Genomic DNA, 22542 nt, shown 5'->3' with positions numbered 1-22542 from the left:
GTCAATTCCAACTCATGGTGCTCCATAGGGTTTTCAATGGCTGATTTTTTGGAAGTAGTTTCCCAGGCCTTCTTCCAAGGCACTTCTGGGTGGACTCGAAACTCCAACCTTTCAGTTAGCAGCTGAGTGCATTAATAATCATTTGCACCACCTAGGGACTCCTAAATATCATTAGATGCTTAAAAGGATATAATTAACCATAGGAATTGATTCCATGAAATAAAAGGATTTTACTATTCCAGAATTGGTCACTTTCAAAGGTTGAAGTCATAGGAGAAGCCCAGAGATGTTTATTACAGAGTGTTATATAATAATCCCAAGGGTCAGCAGTTCAAATCCACCAGGCGCTCCTTGAAAACTCTATGGGGCAGTTCTACTCTGTCCTAGAGGGTCGCTATGAGTCGGAATCAACTCGAAGGCACTCGGTTTTTTTTCAGTTTTATATAATAATAATAATGAAAAAATGTAAACAACCACAATGTCCAACATGGTAATAAGTAAATAAATTATGGTATTTACTTCTTATGGAATATTCTACAACCATGAAATATGATGTTTGATGAAGCTTTCTTAGTGACCTGGATGTTTACTTTGTAAAATAAAGTGTAAAAAAAAAAGGTTGATGAATGTCCATTGCTTTTGCAGTACATGTATGCTGTTGTGTGCCATCAAGTCAATTCTGACTCTAAAGTGACCCTATAGGACAGAGTAGAACTGCTCCATAAGGTTTCCAAGGCTGTAATCTTCATGAGAGCAGATTGCCAGGTCGTTTCTCCCTCAGAGCCACTGGTGGGTTTGAATCACTGATCTTTTGGTTAGCAGTCGAGTGTTTAACCATTGTACCACCAGGGCTACTTAATGCATATATAAACAGTTTTCTTTTTTTTAAGGGAGATCATATATCATACTGTACATGCTCACGACAGCTTGCTTTTTTATGTATTTAATATATTTTTTCAAGGCATTAAATATTCTTCTACAACATAATTTTAAGAGGCTGTATTTTTTTTAATACCTGAAATTGCCTTCTTGAACCTCCCCACCCCTTTATTTATTTTATTTTTTTGCCATAACGTGCTTTTGTTTTAATCGTGGTAAAATATATACAACATAAAATTTGTCATTTTAACCATTTTCAAGTATACAATTTCACTGGCATTAATCACACTCATGGTGATGTGCAACCATTACCACTATTTGTTTCCAAAACTTTTTCATCACCCCAAAGCAGTATTCTATTATTTTTTTGATATCCTGGTGGTGCAGTGGTTAAGAGCTCAGCTGCTAACCAAAAGATCAAATCCACCAGCTGCTCCTTGGAAACCCTGTGGCGCAGTTCTATCTACTCTGTCCTATAGGGTTGCTATGAGTCAGAATCAACTCGATGGCAATGGATTATAATTAATTTAACTAAAATTTCCTGTTATTGGACACTTGTATTTTCCATTTTAAAAATAATGCTTTGAATCTCTCTCTCTCTCCCCTGCTCCCCGCCGTATGATTTTCTCCCTCTCTTCTTTCTCTCCTTCATTAAGCTAAATCCTAAGAAGTTGAATTTCTACACCAAAGAGTATATACAGTTTTATGTCTTTTGATTATTTCCATTCCTTAGATTCAGATAGTCCTAAAACCTTATTTTTACCTTTAGTTGTTAGTGCTCCAGCTTCTCTCCCCAATGCCCAGAGAATAAAGACATCAACTCCAGACCCGAACATATTCTCAGCTAATACTGTTAGGATGGGAGGACAGTCAGTCTCTTTGAATTTGGCCTCCATTTCTCTTACTGTGTTCACCATAAATTTACCATGTGCTTGGAGTGGAACCCTACAATCCTTTCCATTTTCCCTGCTGTCCAAGAGCAGTGAGGTCTCTCTATGTTGTCTGCCCATATAGCCCTGGGGATTTATATATAGCTCCCAGTTCTACCAACAAGAATTCAATGCTTGACTCATGAATGTAATTGCTTTCAATGCTACATGTTTTTTCACTAAAGGAGTACATTCAGTCTAGGCATATGTTTCCCCTACCGTCGACAATTATCTAGGGAACTTCTCTAGAAACGCTTCTTCAAATCTTTAAAGAATGCACCCCATCATATAAGTGGTTTCAAGGGCAAATGCTAACCATCACTACACTTGACCATCAGTGATGGGTAGAAAAAAAGTATTACTATATCAACAACTTGATAAATGGGATAGGGTCGCTATGAGTCAGGATCAACTCGTCGGCAGTGAGTTTGGTTTTGGTTTTATGCTGATGGTCTTTAAATTGTTCTAAGTAAACAAGATGACATATTCTGGTTTGTACTGAGGACTTTATACCACCTTTGTGCTGCAAAAAGTATCCCAAAGTAGGGTTTGATGCGTAGACATCTTTAGGGCAGGACCAGTTCCAATATTTTTCAGCACTCCACCTGGCCTCTAGTGTGGTTTTAGACACAAAGCAGCTACTTGTCCCACACTTGTTGAATGATACTGCTAAATAAACCTGAAATATGGTCACAACAAATCACTGTGCCTAATGGAAAGTCTTACTCAGTCCAGCAGATCTTGTCCAGGAACTCCTTCATCGTCATGTAATCCCACTCTTCTGCAAGGGGTGCCTTCCACGGAGCATCACTGGGGATCTTCATTCAGATGAGGATTTTGAGGGGGAAAAATATCATTTACCATTTTAAATAACTATTCAAACAATATTGAAAACTCTAACTTAAAAAAGAAAATATAAGTTTTCCAAATTTCCCCAATAGTTACTTTTACAGCACAACCAATGCTGTTTGTGTAGCTCTCCTATTATAGATCCACACCACTCAACTCATATTTATGATAATACTTTCCACACAATAATTGGAGGGAATGTCATAACTGGACTGTTTCCAAATGTGGATTACCACGTTACTAATTTATAGAGAGCATTCAAGAATTCAGCTCTTTAACAAAGATTAGGTATCTACATTAAATCATGTCAAAATTGAAGTTCTAGGTTAAACTTTTTGTGTAGGTGTTTATTTATAGGCTGCAGGTTTGGGCATGGTGGAAACCCCAAAGACTCAGGAGTCTTATTTTTCTATGTCCTGAGGATTTTCTAAAATAGAATCATCATTCCAGGAAGCCTGAGTGATATATGATCTTTTTCCCCCATCAATAGTATACACAAAACAGTCTACATGACATCTGATTATTTTAGAGGTTAGAAACAAGTTCATTCATCCATTTCACAAATCTTTACCGAGAGTTACTAAGTGCTAGACAATATGCTAGGCACTGGTGGTACAATGTTATACCTTCTTTTTTCTTTTAAAGACTAACTTTATTATGAAAAATACACATGCAGTCAAAGAAGATTTAGGAAGCTTTACCTCTCGTCCCATGTCATCCATCGTCCTCCATAGGTTATTATGATCTAGATATGCAATTGGATTCCACACAGGTGGGAATGGTCCCTTGAATGGGTATGATTTTCCCTGTGAAATACAAGATATTTTTAAAAGGAAACATTTACTATAAAAGTAGTTAAATCTGACCAGTTGGTAAATGTCTACAAGTTAAATCATGTTAGTTATCAATATGTGATATACATTCAAGTATTTTAATTCCTTATATCCTTAAAACCCTACTTATATTTTTTAGCATGGATTCCCAGCAAAATTCTCTGTCAACTAAATAAGTTTGAGGCCACAACTACCATATTACCAAAGAGGTTTCTCTCTGAAATTGGAACTCTGGCTATATAAAATTTAAATACCAATACAGAAGTAGGGTTACTTAAACTAAACTTTTGCCAGTGATACTTGTAAATATCTCAACAACAGGAGACCCTGTGTGCCTGGAGTGTCAGAAAAGTATTACTATAAACATACAAGTAAAAAAAGGGGGCTGAAAAAGAAGTCACAAGAATGCAACCATGTGTAGGAAGAGCAAACAGGACCCAGCAGGCTTTCCCAAGGGGTCAGATGAGCTATGTTAGGCAAACACAGGAGCTCACAGAAATCAGCAAGGTCAAAGCAGAAAGAAGAGACAAGTACAAGCCTTTCCTCCGGATATGTTTACATTACCTGGTTCTCCTGCAGTGACACGTTAGCACAGAGATAAAGGGAACACCTGCCTCCAAGGATTAAAACTTTAACAGCCCACAAATCATCTCTGGAAAGCTTAACTTACTGAAGGCAGTTAAGGGACATGCACACAAAGAGTTTTGAGTTAATGCGAAAGCCTGAGTCAAAAGTCAGGCTGTGCCTTCTGACAGCAGCTTTCAACAGAATCAGAATAACTCAAGGTTCTCAATCAACTGAAATCTCAAAATAACTCTGAATCATTCAGCAAAGATTCATATCTTTCCCAGGCAGAGACACTGGAGTTGTGAAAGAAGAGAGATATCATGTTCATTCTTGCATTATTCAGTGACCATCTTGGTCTTCTCTCTCTAAAAAGGCGATACAATTCTCAGAGGAGAGATACAAGTTTAATTTTTTTCTTAACCAGCTTTATTAAGATGTAATTTACATATAATGCACCCGTTTTAAGTGTTTTGACACATGTATTTTTTTTATGCACCTGTGTAACCGCCGCTACAATCACGATATAAAATATTCCCATCAACTCCAGAAATTTCCCTCTTGCCCCTTCTTGGTCAATCCTCATCCCTTTCAGGCACTAGGAAGCCATCGACATGTTTTCTGTCACTATAGATTGATTTTGCCTACTCTGGCATTTAAAAAAGAAAAAAATAATGGAATCGTACAGTATGTACACCTTTATGTCTGGCTTCTTTTGCTCAGCATAATGCTTTTGAGGTTTGTCCATATTGTTGCCCTTTGTTCTTTTTCTGCCAACAAATCTTATACAATTCTGTCTGTATTTTCTGTTATCCCTGTTCTGGTACTCCAATCAATCATAGGTTATTTCTCTTGATAGAGTCCCACATGATTCTTCATTTTTTTAAGTTCTTTTATCTGATTTTTTTTCAAATATATTAGTGCCAAGTGATTTATCTTCAAGTTCAGAAATTCTGGCTTCTACTTGCTCAATTCCGCTTCTCTGACTTTCTGTTGAGTTGTCTACTTCTGTAATTTTATTGTTAATCTTCTGAATTTCTGATTGCTGTTTGTCGATGGATTTTTCCAGCTTATTAAATTTTTCATTATGTTCCTGAATAATCTTTCTAATTTCTTCAATTACTTTATCTGTGTGTTTCTTGGCTTGTTCTGCATATTGCCTCATTTCCTTCCTGATGCCTTGAAGGGTTCTGTATATTAAACTTTTGTATTCTGCCTCTGGTAATTCCAGGAATGCACTTTCATCTAGAAGATCCCTGGGTTCTTTGTTTTGAGAGCCTGTTGAGGTGATCATGGTCTGTTTCTTTATGTGACTTGATATTGACTGTTGTCTCCAAGCCATCTATAAGTTATTGTATTAGTTTATGTTTGCTTACTGTGTCCTAGCTTCTTGCTTTGTTTTGTTTTGATATGCCCAGATGGGTTGCTTGAGTGAGCTAGCTTGATTATTTTCACCTTTGGAGCTCTGACATCCTATCCCCAGATGGCTAGAGCTGTTATCAGGTATATCACTGTAGGAGTCCATTGACTTTTCTTGTATGAATTCAGCTCAGGTTTCCAGGTAGCTGATCATCAAGTATGTGCTACAGTCTCTGTCCTACAGACTTAGAGGGGCAGGGGTGATTGGTGTAGGTACTGGTATGTGGTTGCAGCAGGGGATCACACTCTGAACAAGGCAGGGGGCTGAGAACTGACCCCTGAGTGTCTCTGTGGAAAACGCGTCCCTGTTCCCTAGAGTGTGCAGGTGGGTGGGTTCTGCACATGGACCAAGGGCACCCAATGTTTTTGGTTGTAAGGACTAGGAGGTACCAGTTTTCCTTGGACCCCTGTCGTGGGTGGCTGGGTGACCTGAGTGGAGCTACTAGTCCTCAGGCCCCTGATATGGGTAGGTGAGGACCCTGTTTAATAGGCAAAGCAATGTAATACATCAAACACCCACCTCTCCACCGCACAGCTGAAATGGTTGGAGTCTGCCAACAAAGGGCCTATTCTCCTGAAATAGGCCCACACAGGTCCATGGAGAGGGGAAAGGTGCTCAAAGTCCGCAGATCATTTATGCCTGGACAGGAGCTGCTTCTGTCCTGAGCTCCCCTGGTTAGTGGAGCTGGCAATTACCCTTTCCCCCAAACGCAAATTTTTTCTTCCCCAAGGCTGGGAGGATGGCTTTAGGCGCTCAACAGTGCCTATCTCAGACCCAGGGAATTCAGCCACTGAAGACAGCTTGGGGGTGGGGGGGCAGGGTAAAATATACACAAGTACTTAGTTTTGCCGAGAGTGCCGTTCTCCTCTGGTTCCGGAGGTATGAGTAGGCTCTGTGACTGGCTGCTTCTCCCTAAGGAAACTGTAGCCCAACGCTAGGAGCAGCCCCCCACCCCCACCGGCACTCTGGGAATGGTGCATGAGGGCTCCCTGCGATTCAGGTCCCGTAACTCCTCTCTGCTTCTGAACCGTCTCTTCCTCCCCTGCCCCTCTGTTCATTTTCTAAGCTTGACTTTGATGCTTATGGCTCCAAGCTTGTCATAAATACACTTGTTTCACTTGTTTTTTTGGGTCTTTGTTGTAAAGAGGGTTCACCGGAAGTGTCTATTCTGCCATCTTGGCTCCACCTCCTCCCTTTGTTCCTTTTTTTAAAATAATTTTTATTGTGCTTTAAGGGAAAGATTACAAATCAGGTCAATCTCTCACACAAAAACCCATATACACCTTGCTACACACTCCCAATTACACTCCCCCTAATGAGACAGCCGACTCTCTCCCTCCACTCTCTCTTTTCTTGTCCATTTCGCCAGCTTCTAACACCCTTCACCCTCTCATCTCCCCTCCAGGCCAGAGATGCCAACATAGTCTCAAGTGTCCACCTGATCCAAGAAGCTCACTCCTCACCAGCATCCCTCTCCAACCCATTGTCCAGTCCAATCCATGTCGGAAGAGTTGGCTTCGGGAATGGTTCCTGTCCTGCATCAACAGAAGGTCTGGGGGCCATGACCACCAGGGTCCTTCTAGTCTCAGTCTGACCATTAAGTCTGGCCTTATGAGAATTTGGGGTCTGCATCCCACTGCTCTCCTGCTCTCTCAGGGGTTCTCTGTTGTGTTCCCTGTCAGGGCAGTCATTGGTGGGTTGTAGCCGGGCACCATCTAGTTCTTCTGGTCTCAGGATGTTGTAGTCGCTGGTTCATGTGGCTCTTTCTGTCTCTTGGGCTCGTAATCACCTTGTGTCCTTGGTGTTCTTCATTCTCCTTTGATCCAGGTGGGTTGAGACCAATAGATGCATCTTAGATGGCTGCTTGCTAGGGTTTAAGACTCCAGATGCAGCTCTTCAAAGTGGAATGCAGAATGTTTTCTTAATAGATTTTATTATGCCAATTGACTTAGATGTCCCCTGAAAGCATGGTCCCCAAATCCCTGCCCCTGCTACGCTGACCTTCGAGGCATTCAGTTTATTCAGGAAACTTCTTTGCTTTTGGTTTAGTCCAATTGTGCTGACCTCCCCTCTATTGTGTGCTGTCTTTCCCTTCACCTAAAGTAGTTCTTATCTACTATCTAATTAGTGAATGCCCCTCTCCCACCTTCCCTCCCTCCCCCCTCTCATAACCACAAAAGAATGTGTTCTTCTCAGGTTAAACTATTTCTCAAGTTCTTATAATAGTGGTCTCATACAATATTTGTCCTTTCACAACTGACTAATTTCACTCAGCATAATGCCTTCCAGGTTCCTCCACGTTATGAAATGTTTCACAGGTTGCTCGCTATTCTTTATCAATGCATAGTGTTCCATTGTGTGAATATACCATAATTTATTTATCCATTCATCCATTGATGGGCACCTGGGTTGCTTCCATGTTTTTGCTATTGTGAACAGTGCTGCAGTAAACATGGGTGTCCATATATCTGTTCTTGTAAAGGCTCTTATTTCTCCAGGATATATTCCAAGGAGTGGGATTTCTGGATCCTATGGTACTTCTATTTCTAGCTTTTTAAGGAAGTGCCAAATTGATCTCCAAAGTGGTTGTACCATTTTACATTCTCACCAGCAGTGTAGAAGTGTTCCAATCTCTCCACAGCCTCTCCAACATTTATTATTTTGTGTTTTTTGGATTCATGCCAGCCTTGTTGGAGTGAGATGAAATCTCATTGTAGTTTTCATCTGCATTTCTCTAATGGCTAATGATCGTGAACATTTCCTCATATATCTGTTAGCTACCTGAATGTCTTCTTTAGTGAAGTGTCTATTCATATCTTTTGCCCATTTTTTAATTGGGTTATTTGTCTTTTTGCAGTTGAATTTTTGCAGTATCATGTGGATTTTACAGATCAGAGGCTGATCAGAAATGTCATAGCTAAAAACTTTTTCCCAGTCTGTAGGTAGTCTTTTTATTCTTTTGGTGAAGTCTTTGGATGAGCATAGGTGATTTTTAGGAACTCCCAGTTATCTAGTTTTTCTTCTACATTCTTTATAATGTTTTCTATATTTTGTTTTTTTATACTGTTTATGCCATGTATTAGGGCTTCTAACGTTGCCCCTATTTTTTCTTCCATGATCTTTATCTTTTTAGATTTTATATTTAGGTCTTTGATCCATTTTGAGTTAGTTTTTGTGCATGGAGTGACGTATGGGTCTTGTTTCATTTTTTTTGCAGATGGATATCCAATTTTGCCAGCACCATTTGTTAAAAAGACTGTCTTTTCCCCATTTAATTGTTTTGGGGCCTTTGTCAAATATCAGCTGCTCATATGTGGATGGATTTATGTCTGGATTCTCAATTCTGTTCCATTGGTCCATATATCTGTTGTCGTACCAGTACCAGGCTGTTTTGACTACTGTGGTGGTATAATAGGTTCTAAAATCAGGTAAAGTAAGGCCTCCCACTTTGTTCTTCTTTTTCAGTAATGCCTTATTTATCCGGGGCCTCTTTCCCTTCCATATGAAATTGGTGATTTGTTTCTCCATCTCATTAAAGAATGTCCTTGGGATTTGAATCGGAATTGCATTAAATGAATAGATCGCTTTTGGTAGAATAGACATTTGTATAATGTTAAATCTTCCTATCCATGAGCAAGGTGTGTTCTTCCACTTATGTAAGTCTCTTTTGGTTTCTTGCAGAAGCGTACTGTAGTTTTCTTTGTCTAAGTCTTTTGCATCTCTGGTAAGATTTATTCCTAAGTATTTTATCTTCTTGGGGGCTACTGTAAATGGCATTGATTTGGTGATTTCCTCTTCGATGTTCTTTTTGTTGGTGTAGAGGAATCCAACTGATTTTTGTATGTTTATCTTGTATCCTGATCCTCTGCTGAACTCTTCTATTAGTTTCAGTAGTTTTCTGGAGGATTCCTTAGGGTTTTCTGTATATCAGATCATGTCATCTGCAAATAGAGATACTTTGACTTCTTCCTTGTCAATCTGGATGCGCTTTATTTCTTTATCTAGCCTAATTGCTCTGGCTAGGACTTTCAGCACAATGTTGAATAAGAGTGGTGATAAAGGGCATCCTTGTCTGGTTTCCAATCACAATGGGAATGTTTCCAGGCTCTCTCCATTTAGGGTGATGTTGGCTGTTGGCTTTGTATAAATGTTTTTTTTATTAGGTTGAGGAATTTTCCTTCTATTCCTATTTTGCTGAGAGTTTTTATCATGAGTGAGTGTTGAACTTTGTCAAATGCCTTTTCTGGATCAATTGATAAAATCATGTGATTCTTGTCTTTTGTTTTATTTATGTGGTGGATTAATTAATTGTTTTCTAATGTTGAACCATCCCTGCATACCTGCTATGAATCCCACTTGGTCATGGTGAATTACTTTTTGATATGTTGTTGAATTCTATTGGCTAGAATTTTTTGATGATTTTTGCATCTATATTCATGAGGGATATAGGTCTATAATTTTCTTTTCTTGTGGTGTCTTTACCTGGTTTTGGTATCAGGGATATGGTGGCTTCATAAAATGAGTTTGGTAGTATTCCGTCCTTTTCTATGCTCTGAAATACCCTTAGTAGTAGTGGTGTTAACTCTTCTCTGAATGTTTCGTAGAACTCTGCGGTGAAGCCGTCTAGACCAGGGCTTTTTTTTGTTGGGAGTTTTTTGATTACCTTTTCAATCTCTTCTTTCGTTATGGGTCTATTTAGTTGTTCTACCTCTGTTTGTGTTAGTTTAGGTAGGTAGTGTGTTTCTAGGAATTCATCCATTTCTTCTAGGTTTTCAAATTTGTTTGAGTATAGTTTTTCGTAGGAATCTGATATAATTCTTTTAATTTCGGTTGGGCCTGTTGTAATATCACCCGTCCCATTTCTTATTCAGGTTATTTGCTTCCTCTCCTGTGTCTCTTTCGTCAGTTTGGCCAATGGTTTATCAATTTTGTGCATTTTTTTTTAAAAAAAAACAGCTTTTGGTCTTGATACTTCTTTCAATTGTTTTTCTGTTTTCTATTTCATTTAGTTCAGCTCTAATTTTTATGATTTCTTTTCTTCTGGTGCCTGTGGGTTTCTTTTGTTGCTCTCTTCCTATTTGTTCAAGTTGTAGGGATAGTTCTTTCATTTTGGCCCTTTTTTCTTTTTGGATATGTGCATTTATTGATATAAATTGGCCTCCCAGCACCGCTTTTGCTGTGTCCCAAAGGTTCTGATAGGAAGTGCTTTCATTCTCATTGGATTCTATGAATTTCTTTATTCCATCCGTAATGTCTTCTATAATCCAGTCTTTTTTGAGCAGGGTACTGTTCAGTTTCCAAGTGTTTGATTTCTTTTCCCTGCTTTTCCTGTCATTGATTTCCACTTTTATGGCCTTCTGGTCAGAGAAGATGCTTTGTAATATTTCAATGTTTTGGATTCTGCTAAGGCTTGCTTTATGACCTAATATGTGGTCTATTCTTGAGAATTTTCCATGTGCATTAGAAAAGAAAGTATAGTTGGTTGCTGTTGGGTGGAGTGTTCTGTATATGTCTACGAGGTCAAGTTGGTTGATTTTGACATTTAGATCTTCCGTGTCTTTATTGAGCTTCTTTCTGGATGTCCTGTCCTTCACGGAAAGTGGTGTGTTGAAGTCTCCTACTACTGTTGTGGAGCTGTGTATCTCACTTTTCAGTGCTGGGAGAGTTCATTTTACGTATCTTGCAGCCCTGTCATTGGGTGCATAAATATTTAATATGGTTATATATTGGTGTACTGTCCCTTTAATCATTATATAGTGTCCTTCCTTAACCTTTCTGATGGATTTAACTTTAAAGTCCATTTTGTCAGAAATCAATATTGTCACTCCTGCTCTTTTTTGATTGTTGTTTGCTTGATGTATTTTTTTCCATCCTTTGAGTTTTAGTTTGTTTGTGTCTCTAAGTCTAAGGTGTGTCTCTTGCAGGCAACATATAAATGGATCTTGTTTTTTAATCCATTCTGCCACACTCTGTCTCTTTATTGGTGCATTTAGTCCATTCATATTCAGGGTAATTATGGATAGCTATGAATTTAGTGCTAACATTTTGATGTCTTTTTTTGTGTGTTGACAGTTTCTTTTTCCCACTTGATTTTACGTGCTGAGTAGATTTTCTTTATATATTGTCCTTCCCTCATATTTGATGTTGTTGATTTTGTTTCTGCTGTGTCTTTATTTTTCCCTTGTATTTTATTTTGATGAGTAGGATAGTTTGTCTCCTTTGCGCTCACCTTATTATTTACCCCTATTTTTCTAAATTTAAAGCTAACTTTTATTTCTTTCTATCTCTGTATCTTCCTCTCCATATGGAAGGTGTATGATTACATTTCTTAGTCCCTCTTCATTATTTTAATGTTGTCTTCTTTTATATAATAACATCGCGGTTACCCTGTGTTGGGCTTTTTTTTTTTTTTTTTTTAATAATCTTCCTTTGTTCTTTTGGATTTCCCTGTCTGGTTTAACTTCTGATTGCTCTGCCCGGTGTTCTAGTCTTAGGTTGATACCTGATATTATTGATTTTCTAACCAAAGAACTCCCTTTAGTATTTTTTGCAGTTTGGGTTTGGTTTTTAGGAATCCCCTAAACTTGTGTTTATCTGGAAATGTCTTAATTTCACCTTCATATTTAAGAGACAGTTTTGATGGATACATGATTCTTGGCAGGCAATTTTTTTCCTTCAATTTTTTAAATATGTCATCTCATTGCCTTCTTGCCTGCATGGTTTCTGCCGAGTAGTCCAACCTTATTCTTATTGTCTCTCCTTTGTAGGTGACTTTTTGTTTAATCCTCACCACTCTTATAATTGTCTCTTTATCTTTGGTTTTGGCAAGCTTAATTATAATATGTCTTGTTGACATTCTTTTAAGATCTACCTTATGTGGAGTTCGATGAGCATCTCGGATAGACATCTTCTCATCTTTCACGATATCAGGGAACTTTTCTGCCAACAAATCTTCAACAATTTTCTCTGTATTTTCTGTTATCCCTCCCTGTTCTGGTACTCCAATCGCTGGTAGATTATTTCTCTTGATAGAGTCCCACATGATTCTTAAGGTTTCTTCATTTTTTTTAATTATTTTATCTGATTTTCCTTCAAATATATTACTGCCAAGTGATTTATCCTGAAGTTCAGAAATTCTGGCTTCTACTTGCTCAGTTCTGCTCCTCTGACTTTCTATTGAGTCATCTAATTCTGCAATTTTATTGTTAATCTTCTGAATTTCTGATTGCTGTCTGTCGATGGATTTTTCCAGCTTATTCAACTTTTCGTTATGTTCCTGAATAATCTTTCTGATTTCTTCAGTTGCTTTATCTGTGCGTTCCTTGGCTTGTTCTGCATATTGCCTCATTTCCTTCCTGATGTCTTGAGGGTTCTGTATGTTAAACTTTTGTATTCTGCCTCTGGTAATTCCAGGAATGCACTTTCATCTAGAAGATCCCTGGATTCTTTGTTTTGAGAGCCTGTTGAGGTGATCATGGTCTGTTTCTTTATGTGACTTGATATTGACTGTTGTCTCCAAGCCATCTATAAGTTATTGTATTAGTTTATGCTTGCTGATTGTGTCGTAGCTGCTTGCTTTGTTTTGTTTTGGTATACCCCTATGGGTTGCTTGAGTGAGCTAGCTTGATTATTTTCACTTTTGGAGCTCTGATATCCTGTCCCCAGCTGGCTAGAACTGTTATCAGGTATATCAGTCTAGGAGTCCATTCATTTTTCTTGTATGAATTCAGCTCAGGTTTCCAGGTAGCTGATTTCAAGTGTGTGGTACAGGCTCTGTCCTACAGTCTTAGAGGGGTAGGGGTGATTGGCGTATATATACCGTTTTCTGATTGCAGCAGGGGTCACGCTGTGAACAAGGCAGGGGCCTGAGAACCGACCCCCAAGTGTCTCTGAGGAAAATGCATCTCTTTTCCCTAGAGCATGCTGGTGGTTGGGTTCTGCAGAGGGACCATGGACACCCAAAGTTTTTGGTTGTAAGGACTGGGAGGTACCAGTTATCTCTGGACCCCTGTCGCGGGTGGCTGGGTGACCTGAGTGGAGCTACCAGTCCTTAGGTCCCTGATGTGGGTAGGTGAGGACCTTGTTTAATAGGCAAAGCAATGTCAAACATCAAACACCCACATCTCCACTGCACAGCTGAAATGGTTGGAGTTTGCCAACAAGGGCCTATTCTCCCGAAATAGGGCCACACAGGGCCATGCAGAAGGGAAAGGTGCTCAAGGTCCACAGACAGTTTATGCCTGGACAGGAGCCCCTTCTGTCCTGAGCTCTGCCTGTTAATGGAGCTAGCAAATTATCTTTTCACCCCAGTTGCAAATTTTTTCCTTCCCCAAGGCCGGGAGGATGGCTCTAGGTGCTCACCAGGGTCTATTTCAGACACAGGGATTCAGCCACTGAAGCCGGCTTTGGGGTGGGGGGGGGCGTGGTAAAATATACTCAAGTACTTAGCTTTTGCTGAGAGTGCTGTTCTCTTCAGGTTCCGGAGGTGTGAGTGGGCTGTGTGGCTGGCTGTTTCTCCCTGAGAAAACTGCGGCTGAACACTAGGACCAGACCGCTGCCGCCGCCATTGTCACCGCTGCCCCGGGAATGGTACCTGAGGGCTCCCCGCGAATCAGATCCAGTAACTCCACTCCGCTTCTGAACGGTCTCTTCTTCCCCGTGCCCCTCAGTTCGTTGTATAAGCTTGCCTATGATGCTCAGAGCTCCGAGCTTATCACAAATATACTTGTTTCACTTGTTTTTTCGGATCTTGTTGTAAAGAGGGCTCGATGGAAGAGTCTGTCTATTCCACCATCTTGGCTCCGCCCCTTTGTTCCCTTTTACTGATGAGTAGTATTCAATTGCATGGATGTGCCACATTTTGTTTATCCATTCACCTGTGGGTGACTATTTCAGTTTAGGGCTATTGTTAATAAGGCTTTTATGATAGTTCTTGTACAGCTCTTTTTGTATATATATGTTTTCCTTTTTCTTGGGGAATGCTTAAGAATGGAATGGCTTCGTCATATGACAGGTGTATACTTAACTTTTTAAGTTTAACAGTTTTGCAAAGTGATTGTATCACTACATTTCCACCAGCAATGTTTGAGAGTTCTACTTACTCCACATCCTGACCAACACTTGCTGAATTTTCTTTTATACTTTAGGCTTTAAATACTTTTTTGTGTTTGTTCTTGGTCCGAGAAAGCTATTTTAATTTTCATCATAAACTGCATTGTTTTGGGAGATGCAGCCGCCAATTTTCAGAAATCACTGTGAAATACACTTTTTACTTTAGGATAATATTAGATTTACTGAAAAGTTGCAAAGATAGAACAGAAAGTTCCCATATACCTCTCAACCAGTTTCACCTAATATTAAAAAAAAAAAAAATTCTTTTTTTTTTTTTAGCATCTGACATTACCATGGTTCACTTATTAAAACCAGGAGACTGACACTGGTAACATTAATAGTATCTAAACTTCAGACTATATTTGGATTTTGCCAGCATTTCCATTAATGTCCTTTCTCCATTCCAGGTTCTCACCCAGGACACCACATTGCATTTAGTCATCCTGTCTCCTTAGACTTGTCTGGCCTGTGAAAGTTTCTCATTCTTTCTTTGCTTTTTATGACCTTAACAATTATGAAGAGTACAAGTGCTACAGCTGCTGACCAAACTGCCGGCAGTTCAAATCCACCAGCTGCCCCTTGGAAACCCTATGGAGCAGTTCTACTATGTCCTAGGTTCACTATGAGTCGGAATCCACTCGATGGCAATGGGTTTTGGGTTTGGTTTGGTCAGGTATTTTGCAGAACGTCCCTGAATTTGGCTCTGTCTGAAATTTTTTCATTATTAGCCTGGAGTTGTGGGTTTTTTGGGACGAATGCAGCTGAGGAGAAGTGACTTTTTATCACGTCATATCAATGGACACATGATGTCAACATGGTTTATCACTGGTGATGTTAACCTTGATTGATTAACGTGGTGTCTTCCAGGTTTCTCCACTTTAAAGTTTACATTTTTCTATTTCCATACTCTATTCTTTGGAAGTGAGTCACTAAGGCCAACCCATACTCATGGCACAAACGGTTAAGTGATGGTCTAGTAACCAAAAAGTTGGTACTTCAAATCCATCCAGAGGCGCCTCAGAAGAAAGGCCTGCTTCTGAAAGGTCACAGCCATGCAAACCCTATGAAGCAGTTCTACTCTGTACACATGAGGTTGTCATGAGTTGGAATCAAGTCTGTGGCAACTGGTTTGGTTTTTCCTGGTGCTGGGACAGAGGTGTCTACATATATTGTTTGGAATTCGATTTGTCCCTTCTCCCCTGTTTATTTATTTAATCCTTTAGTTATATCAGTATGTACTCATGTATATTTATTTTATACTTTGGGTTATAATCCGATACTATTGTTATTTATTTTGTTGCTCAAAGTGTTCCAGCTGTAACCACGGGGGCAGGGGGAGGGCTCTTCCAGCTTGGCTCCTGTGTTCCCTTTTGACATGCCCCCATCCTTTTGTTTCTTGAGCACTTCTTTACTTTTTGGCACTACAAGATTCTCCAGGCTCATTTTTATTTGCTCTAGCCCTAGAATCCACTATTTCTCCAAGAAGCCCTAGCTCCTTTTATAGGAAAATGTTATTTAGAAGCCAAGATCTGGCTGCTAGGTGCATGCAGACTTTTTTTTTCTTAACAGCTTTATTGAGATACAATTTGCACACCACACACTACACACCTTAAAAACCTCCACTTATGCCTTCATCAGAATTCATCGCATAGAACTTGCTCAGTAGGAGACTTTGGATTGATCCATGGGACCATTTCCATGAAGGAGATGTGGATCCCCATTCCAGCTCTGCCTCTCCTAAGCTGGCTGCCACACAACAAGCAGCTTCTTAATTTCCCTGGGCCCCAGATGTCAACGTTTGTAAGTTAACATCTCTTCACACTGTCATCTTCCTCCAGAATGTCTGTCCAGATTACCATAAACAGCTGGGTTAGATGTGCTGCTCAGTGTCCCTGAGCTCAGTGTTTTTGCCTTGCATGTGCCGCTGACTACAATGTACCATCTTCATGTGTTTACTATTCTGTGGCCCCCATTGGACTCCAGAGTATGGGCTCTGAAGCCAGCCTAACTGGGTCCAGTCATGGCTCTACCACTTACTAGCTGTGTTAAGTTGATTAACCTCTCTGTGTCTTGGTTTACAGCTGTAAAATGTGATGATGGTAACCACTTCATAGATATCGGGAAGATGAAAGGATTTGATCTATGTAAGCCATTTGAACACTGCTTGGCATATTATAAGTTCTCCATAAATGTTGTTGTTATTACTGCAGCTGCCACTGTTATAATCTTTGTATGCCTAGGACCTGCCAGCATAGATTGCTGGCACATAGGTGCTCAATAAATATTTGCTATATCATCTCAGTTGTGTAATCTTGAGCTTGTTATTTATTTGACACATCATGTCCTGATTTCTAAAATGATATTTTGTACTTTGGTTTCCTATGATACTAGCCCTCTTGTTTTTAAGTCTTGTTTAAAGTCTTAAGTCTCCCATTGAGCCTAGACCTACTCTGGCCTCTGCAGATTCCCACCAGCAGAATAGTGCCAGCTCCTATCCTCCTTCATCCCTTCCACAAATGCACGTATACAAAGGGAGTATGGGATGGAATTCACAGAGGGTCTGATGCACCTAAGACTAGCATACAAAGACATCTCTCTTAGACTTTTCATTGTGGCATTGTACCTACAGGTAAAAGGGATTGGAAACAGATAAAACCATGAGCAAGTTGGCTAGCCTCTTTAAACAGGAAAAACAGCATGTTTTTGCTTGAAAACTCCTTAGAACAAACATGGAGGGGAAGCAATTAGTACTTGGGCAATTTAATTATTCAGTGTTTTTTGTTTTCACAAACACTGGTTCTGCCAGAAAGAGCCAATAAATGACCTGAAGAAGAGCATGAGCCCAGTAGATTTGTTTAACTGGTGTCCATTCTGTCACTGCCAAGGTCAGCACCAGTAGCCAGGGCAATTCCTGGAAACATAAAAGACACAGTTGTTTCCAAAAGTGAGAACTACAGTCTGACTCATGCGGCTTGACTTGGGAAAATGTGAAGAACACGTTTTGGGTAAGGGCAGAATAGACTGAGAAACCATGATGTGCATGTGGAGCCCTGCCCAACAATGGCATCTGCTCCCCCCTCTACCTTAACCTGTCATTCAAGATAGGCTATGATAAGGGCACCTCTCCATCATCCTTCCCTCCTTTTCCAAGGATAATGTCTTTGTACAGTACGTGTCATGTGAAAGGGATGCAATGGGGATGGAGGAAGGCCCTCTTCCAAGACACCAACTGACAGATCCCAACCCAGTGGCCCAGCTGAAATGTCACTCCAGCTAAAGGATGAGGTCCCTTTATTCAGTAGAGTCCCAAACACAGTGGGGGCTGTCCAAACAGCAATCATTCCCACAATGCAATTGTGTCAAATACCAGCTGTTAAAGCCCTTTTGATTAAGGAACACTCTTAGAAAGGAGGTGTGTTTGGAACTCTAAAACCAGAGTGAGAAAAATCATCCACAAAGGGCTTTGTGTGAACAAATGTAAACCAAACAATATGTAAAGAGCATCATGATGAAAAAGAATAAAGCACTTTACCTTTCTGGTACCCTTTCACTAACAGTCCTCAGGGATTTACATTCAGGCAGATAGCTTAGCTAAATTCTTAAAAGTGATATTTCCTTTATAAGACTAGGGAAAATCAAAAAACCAAACCAAACCCGTTGCTGTGGAGTTGATTCTCACTCACAGGCCGATGTAGCACTGCCCCTTAAGGTTTCCAAGGCTGTAATCTTTATGGAAGCAGACTGTCACATCTTTCTCCTGTGGAGCAGCTGATGGGTTCAAACCACTGACCTTTAGGATAGTAGCTGAGCACTGAACCACTGTACCACTAGGGCTCCCCAAGAGTAGGGAAATCTTCTGATGAACACAGGAAAGGGCTGTTGTTAGACCCATAAAAAATCTCAAATCTTCAAGCTTCAGAGAATAAGGCAAGTAGAGAGGGAATGTGTACATTTGAAGGATTACACAACCAAAGTCACTGCAGGAGTTTTGTGCCTAAGATTTGGCCATTGTAGAAAGAGTTCTCTGATAGTTATTGTTTTGAACATTGTCGAGCGAGCCCAGTCCTTCAGAAGAAATCATGAGAAAACATCAGAGTACACCTCCAGCTCAGGCTGCTTCCAAGTTACAAGTCTAATTACATATGACATTTTTGTTCTAGTATCATAACAGCCCTGTGAGGTAGGCCCAGAAGAAACTTCCTTTATAAGTAAAGAAAATAAAGCTCAGATAAGTTTAAGTGGCTTGTTCAAGATCTCACAGCTCATGAGTGGAAACTACTTGAAGTTCAATTTAATTTACAGTAGTTGTCAAGGTCACAAGTGTGTATGTGTGTGTCTGCTGGTGTGTGTATATGTTGGGGGGATGGGGAACACCTGGCAAATTGTCATGAGCCATCCATTAGTCAGTAAGTACATAACCAGTTGCTGTCGAGTCATGTCCAACTCATAGCAACCCCCAAGTGTGCCAGAGTAGAACTGCGCTCCCTAGGGTTTTCAATGGCTGATTTTTTGGAAGGAGATCACCAGGCCTTTCTTCTGAGGCTCCTCTGGGTGGACTTGGACTTCCAACTTTTCGGTTAGCGGCCAAGTATGTTAACTGTTTGCACTACCCAGGGACTACTGATGGCTAATATCAAAATCTCTGGGATACAAATTAAGTAAGCACCAGTAGCAAGTGCCATGAGGAAGGGACCCCACCCACCATAGGGGCTCTGGAATTTGAGAGCAAAGCATGTTGTCCTCTGGACTCCCTGGAAGTAATAGTGGAGGGAACTTAGGGGCAAACAGATGGTAGACAGAGGTCAAAAGCAGCCCAGGGTCTTCAGGGGACACTTTAGGGAGAGTGAGCACTTGTGGAGAGATAAGACAGGGCTGAAAAACATTCATCCCCACTGGTGGAGAGAAGGCAAAACCCAAGAGCCATGCTTGATATCGATGTTAGATAGATAGACGGATGGATAGATAGATATAGAGAGCATACGGATACAGATATATGTTTTATCCACTATAAAAAATTTAGATGACAAAGAAACTAGTAATCATTCATAATCCCATCGAGCAGACATCTATCACAGCTATTAACATTTCAGCATGTTTCTTTCATCTTTTTATAAATTTTATACATTATACAGTTGAGATCTTATTGTACATACATATAACTGTTCTGCTAGTTTTTGGCCAATGTTACATACTAAACATTTTCCATGTCATTAATTTACTCTTGTTAAGCATATTTTTCTTTATTATTACATAATAGTCCATGTTATGAATAGACCAGCAGTTCTCAAAACATGGTCAGAGGACCTCCTCAGGGTCCCTGAAACATGTTCATAAGGTCCATGAGGGCCTTCCTCTTCCAACTACATCTCTACGTGAAGGAAGGTTTTCTTCATGTAGTTCAAACAAAACAACATATCGTAACAAGTTGAATACTGAAGTAGATATGAGAATCTAGTTGTTCTCTATCAAGCCAGGCAAGAAAGAGATACAAAAATATAAACTAATGCCAGTCTTCTAATTTTTTTTTCAAATTAGTTATTTTTCATAAAAATATGTTATTTATGTTAACCTGTTTTAGGTTTATTATTGTTAATTTAAGTGAATGAATAAATATTTTTAAATTCTGAGTTTCAATTTCCAAAATGGTAAATATCAATAGATATAGCTACATAAACAAAAGCTTTTGGGGGTTTTCAAAAACTTTTAAGAATATAAAGAAGTCCTGAGACCAGAAAGTTTGAGAACGGCTGGAATAGAACCTCATGAGCAGGAGTACAGAATAGCTTTCAAGAGTCCAACAGAACTGGTCTGAATGTGCCTCTGAAACTTGATATCTGTTGCTCAACATTTGTATGCTTCAATTTGCTTATCTTTAGAATTGGAATAATACCTATCTCAAGAGTTTACTGTAGGAATTAACTGAGATTGTACTGGAAACCCTGGTGGCATGGTGGTTAAGTGCTACGGCTGCTAACCAAAGGGTTGGCAATTTGAATCTGCCAGGCGCTCCTTGGAAACTCTATGGGACGGTTCTACTCTGTCCTACAGGGTCACTATGAGTTGGAATCAACTCGATGGCACTGGGTTTTTTTTTTTTTTTTGTATGTGGCACACAAGAAGCACTCAATAAACGGATGTTGTTGATGTTGCTGTGACCATGATAAATGTATCATCATTTATATAGCCACTTCTTGCTCATAAATCTTCACCCACAGTTTATTAATTTCCTTTGGATAAATTCCTAGAATTAGAATTCTTGGCACAAAGATTTATGTTTGATTTTTTAAAACAGACTTGTGGAAAACCAGTGTTATAAATTGAATTGTGTTGCCCCAAAATATGTGTTGTAAATCCTAACCTCTATGCCCATAGTTATAATCTTATTTAGGAAAGGGTTGTCTTTGTTATGCTAATGAGGCAGGATTAGTGTAGTGTGTGTCCTGAGTCAATCTCTTTTGAGATATAAAAGGATTAAATAAGCAAGCAAGAGAAGCAGAGGTGGGGGAAGAGAGATGCCAAGCCACATAAAGATTGTCCAAGGAGCAGAAGCTAGGAAGATACAAGGATCTTCCTCTAGAGCCCACAAAGAGAGAAAGCCTTTCCCTAGCCGGCACTCTGAGTGCAGACTTCTAGCATCCTAAACTGTGAGAAAATAAATTTCTCTTTGTTAAAGCCATCCACCCGTGGTATTTCTGTTATAGCAGCACTAGATAACCAGCAACCAAATTGATCACCACATAACATTATTTTGAAGCCTGTAAACCTTTTTTTAAACCTAGGTGGACTCAGTAACAACATCTGGTATCTGCCTTCTGCACTCTTCACCTAAGGAATGGACAAGTGGCTCTCAGAGATAGGCTGGCTTGATCATGCACGCATCACTGCCATCAGCTTCAATGCTCTAGATGTCCTGATCTTCTCTTGACCCTTGTTCTCTGGAGGCAAAGACCCCACATTCCAATTTTTGTCATTCTTGCATAGCTCTTTTACCATCTTATCCTCGATGCTGGTCCCAATCTACACCAGTAAGAAGAGGTCCTTCTTAGATCCAGATCCCTTGGGAATGACCTTTTTTCTCTCAGGGTCTGTCCTGTGCTGATCAGGGGAACCTTGCCTTCCTAACCTTGAGGAGCTGGGGTAGGCTGCCTGCCCCTTTATAACTCAATCATTTTTACAGCTATCAGCAGGGGATATTCTTGGGCCATAAACTAATTTGGAGGAATAAGCTCTATTTTTCATCAATGTCTTAGTTTCCTGGAGTCCTTGGGTGGTGCACATAGTTAACACACTCAGCTTTTAAACAGAAAGTTGGAGGTTTGAGTCTACCAAGAGGCACCTTAGAAGAAAGGTCCGACGACCTACTCCAGAAAAAATCAGCTACGGAAAACCTTATGGAGTACAGTTCTACTCTGACATACATGAAGTTGCTATCATTTGGAATCAACTTGATGGCAACTGGTAGTTTGCCTTAGTCTCCTAGTGCTGCTGTAACAGAAATATCACAAGTGGGTGGTTTTAAAGAACAGAAGTTTATTTTCTCACAGTTCCGGAAGTCAAAATCAGGCCCTTGGCCATGTTGATTCCTTGTTGGTAGTCCCTGGTGCTCCTTGGTTCCTTGGAGATCCTCACATGACGTCTGTCTTCGGTGTGTGTGTGTGTGTGTGTGTGTGTGTGTTTGTCTAATCTACTCCTTTTATAACTCAGAAATGATTTTATATAGAACCCACCCTACTCGGGTATGACCTAATTAACAAAGAAAACCCTATTTCCAAATAAGACTACATTCATAGGTATAGCTCCAAGCTCGTTGCCGTCAAGTCAATTCTGACTCATAGTGACACTACAGGACAGGGTAGAACTGCCCCGTTGGGTTTCCAAGGATCACCTGGTGGACTTGAACTGCCAAACTTTTGGTTAGTAGTCCTAACTCTTAACCACTACACCATCAGGGTTTCCT

At 39.9% G+C, this 22542-nt stretch overlaps 1 protein-coding gene across 3 annotated transcripts in view; it reads right to left on the bottom strand.

Annotated features, from left to right (window-relative positions):
• Positions 1–22542, bottom strand: part of MAOB (monoamine oxidase B) — a 185425-nt gene that overhangs the window by 50312 nt on the left and 112571 nt on the right. For all 3 annotated transcript variants that reach the window (XM_049871292.1, XM_049871294.1, XM_049871293.1), the window contains 2 exons: positions 3359–3463; positions 2535–2626 (listed from right to left, as the gene is read on the bottom strand). In XM_049871292.1, coding sequence (XP_049727249.1) covers positions 2535–2626; positions 3359–3463 — 197 coding nt within the window. The remainder of the gene's footprint in view (positions 1–2534; positions 2627–3358; positions 3464–22542) is intronic.

Source organism: Elephas maximus, chromosome X (assembly GCF_024166365.1).
Source record: "Elephas maximus indicus isolate mEleMax1 chromosome X, mEleMax1 primary haplotype, whole genome shotgun sequence".
Lineage (NCBI taxonomy): Eukaryota > Metazoa > Chordata > Mammalia > Proboscidea > Elephantidae > Elephas > Elephas maximus.
Note: the sequence above shows the minus strand (reverse complement) of the source record. Positions and strands in the feature narration are given on the sequence as shown.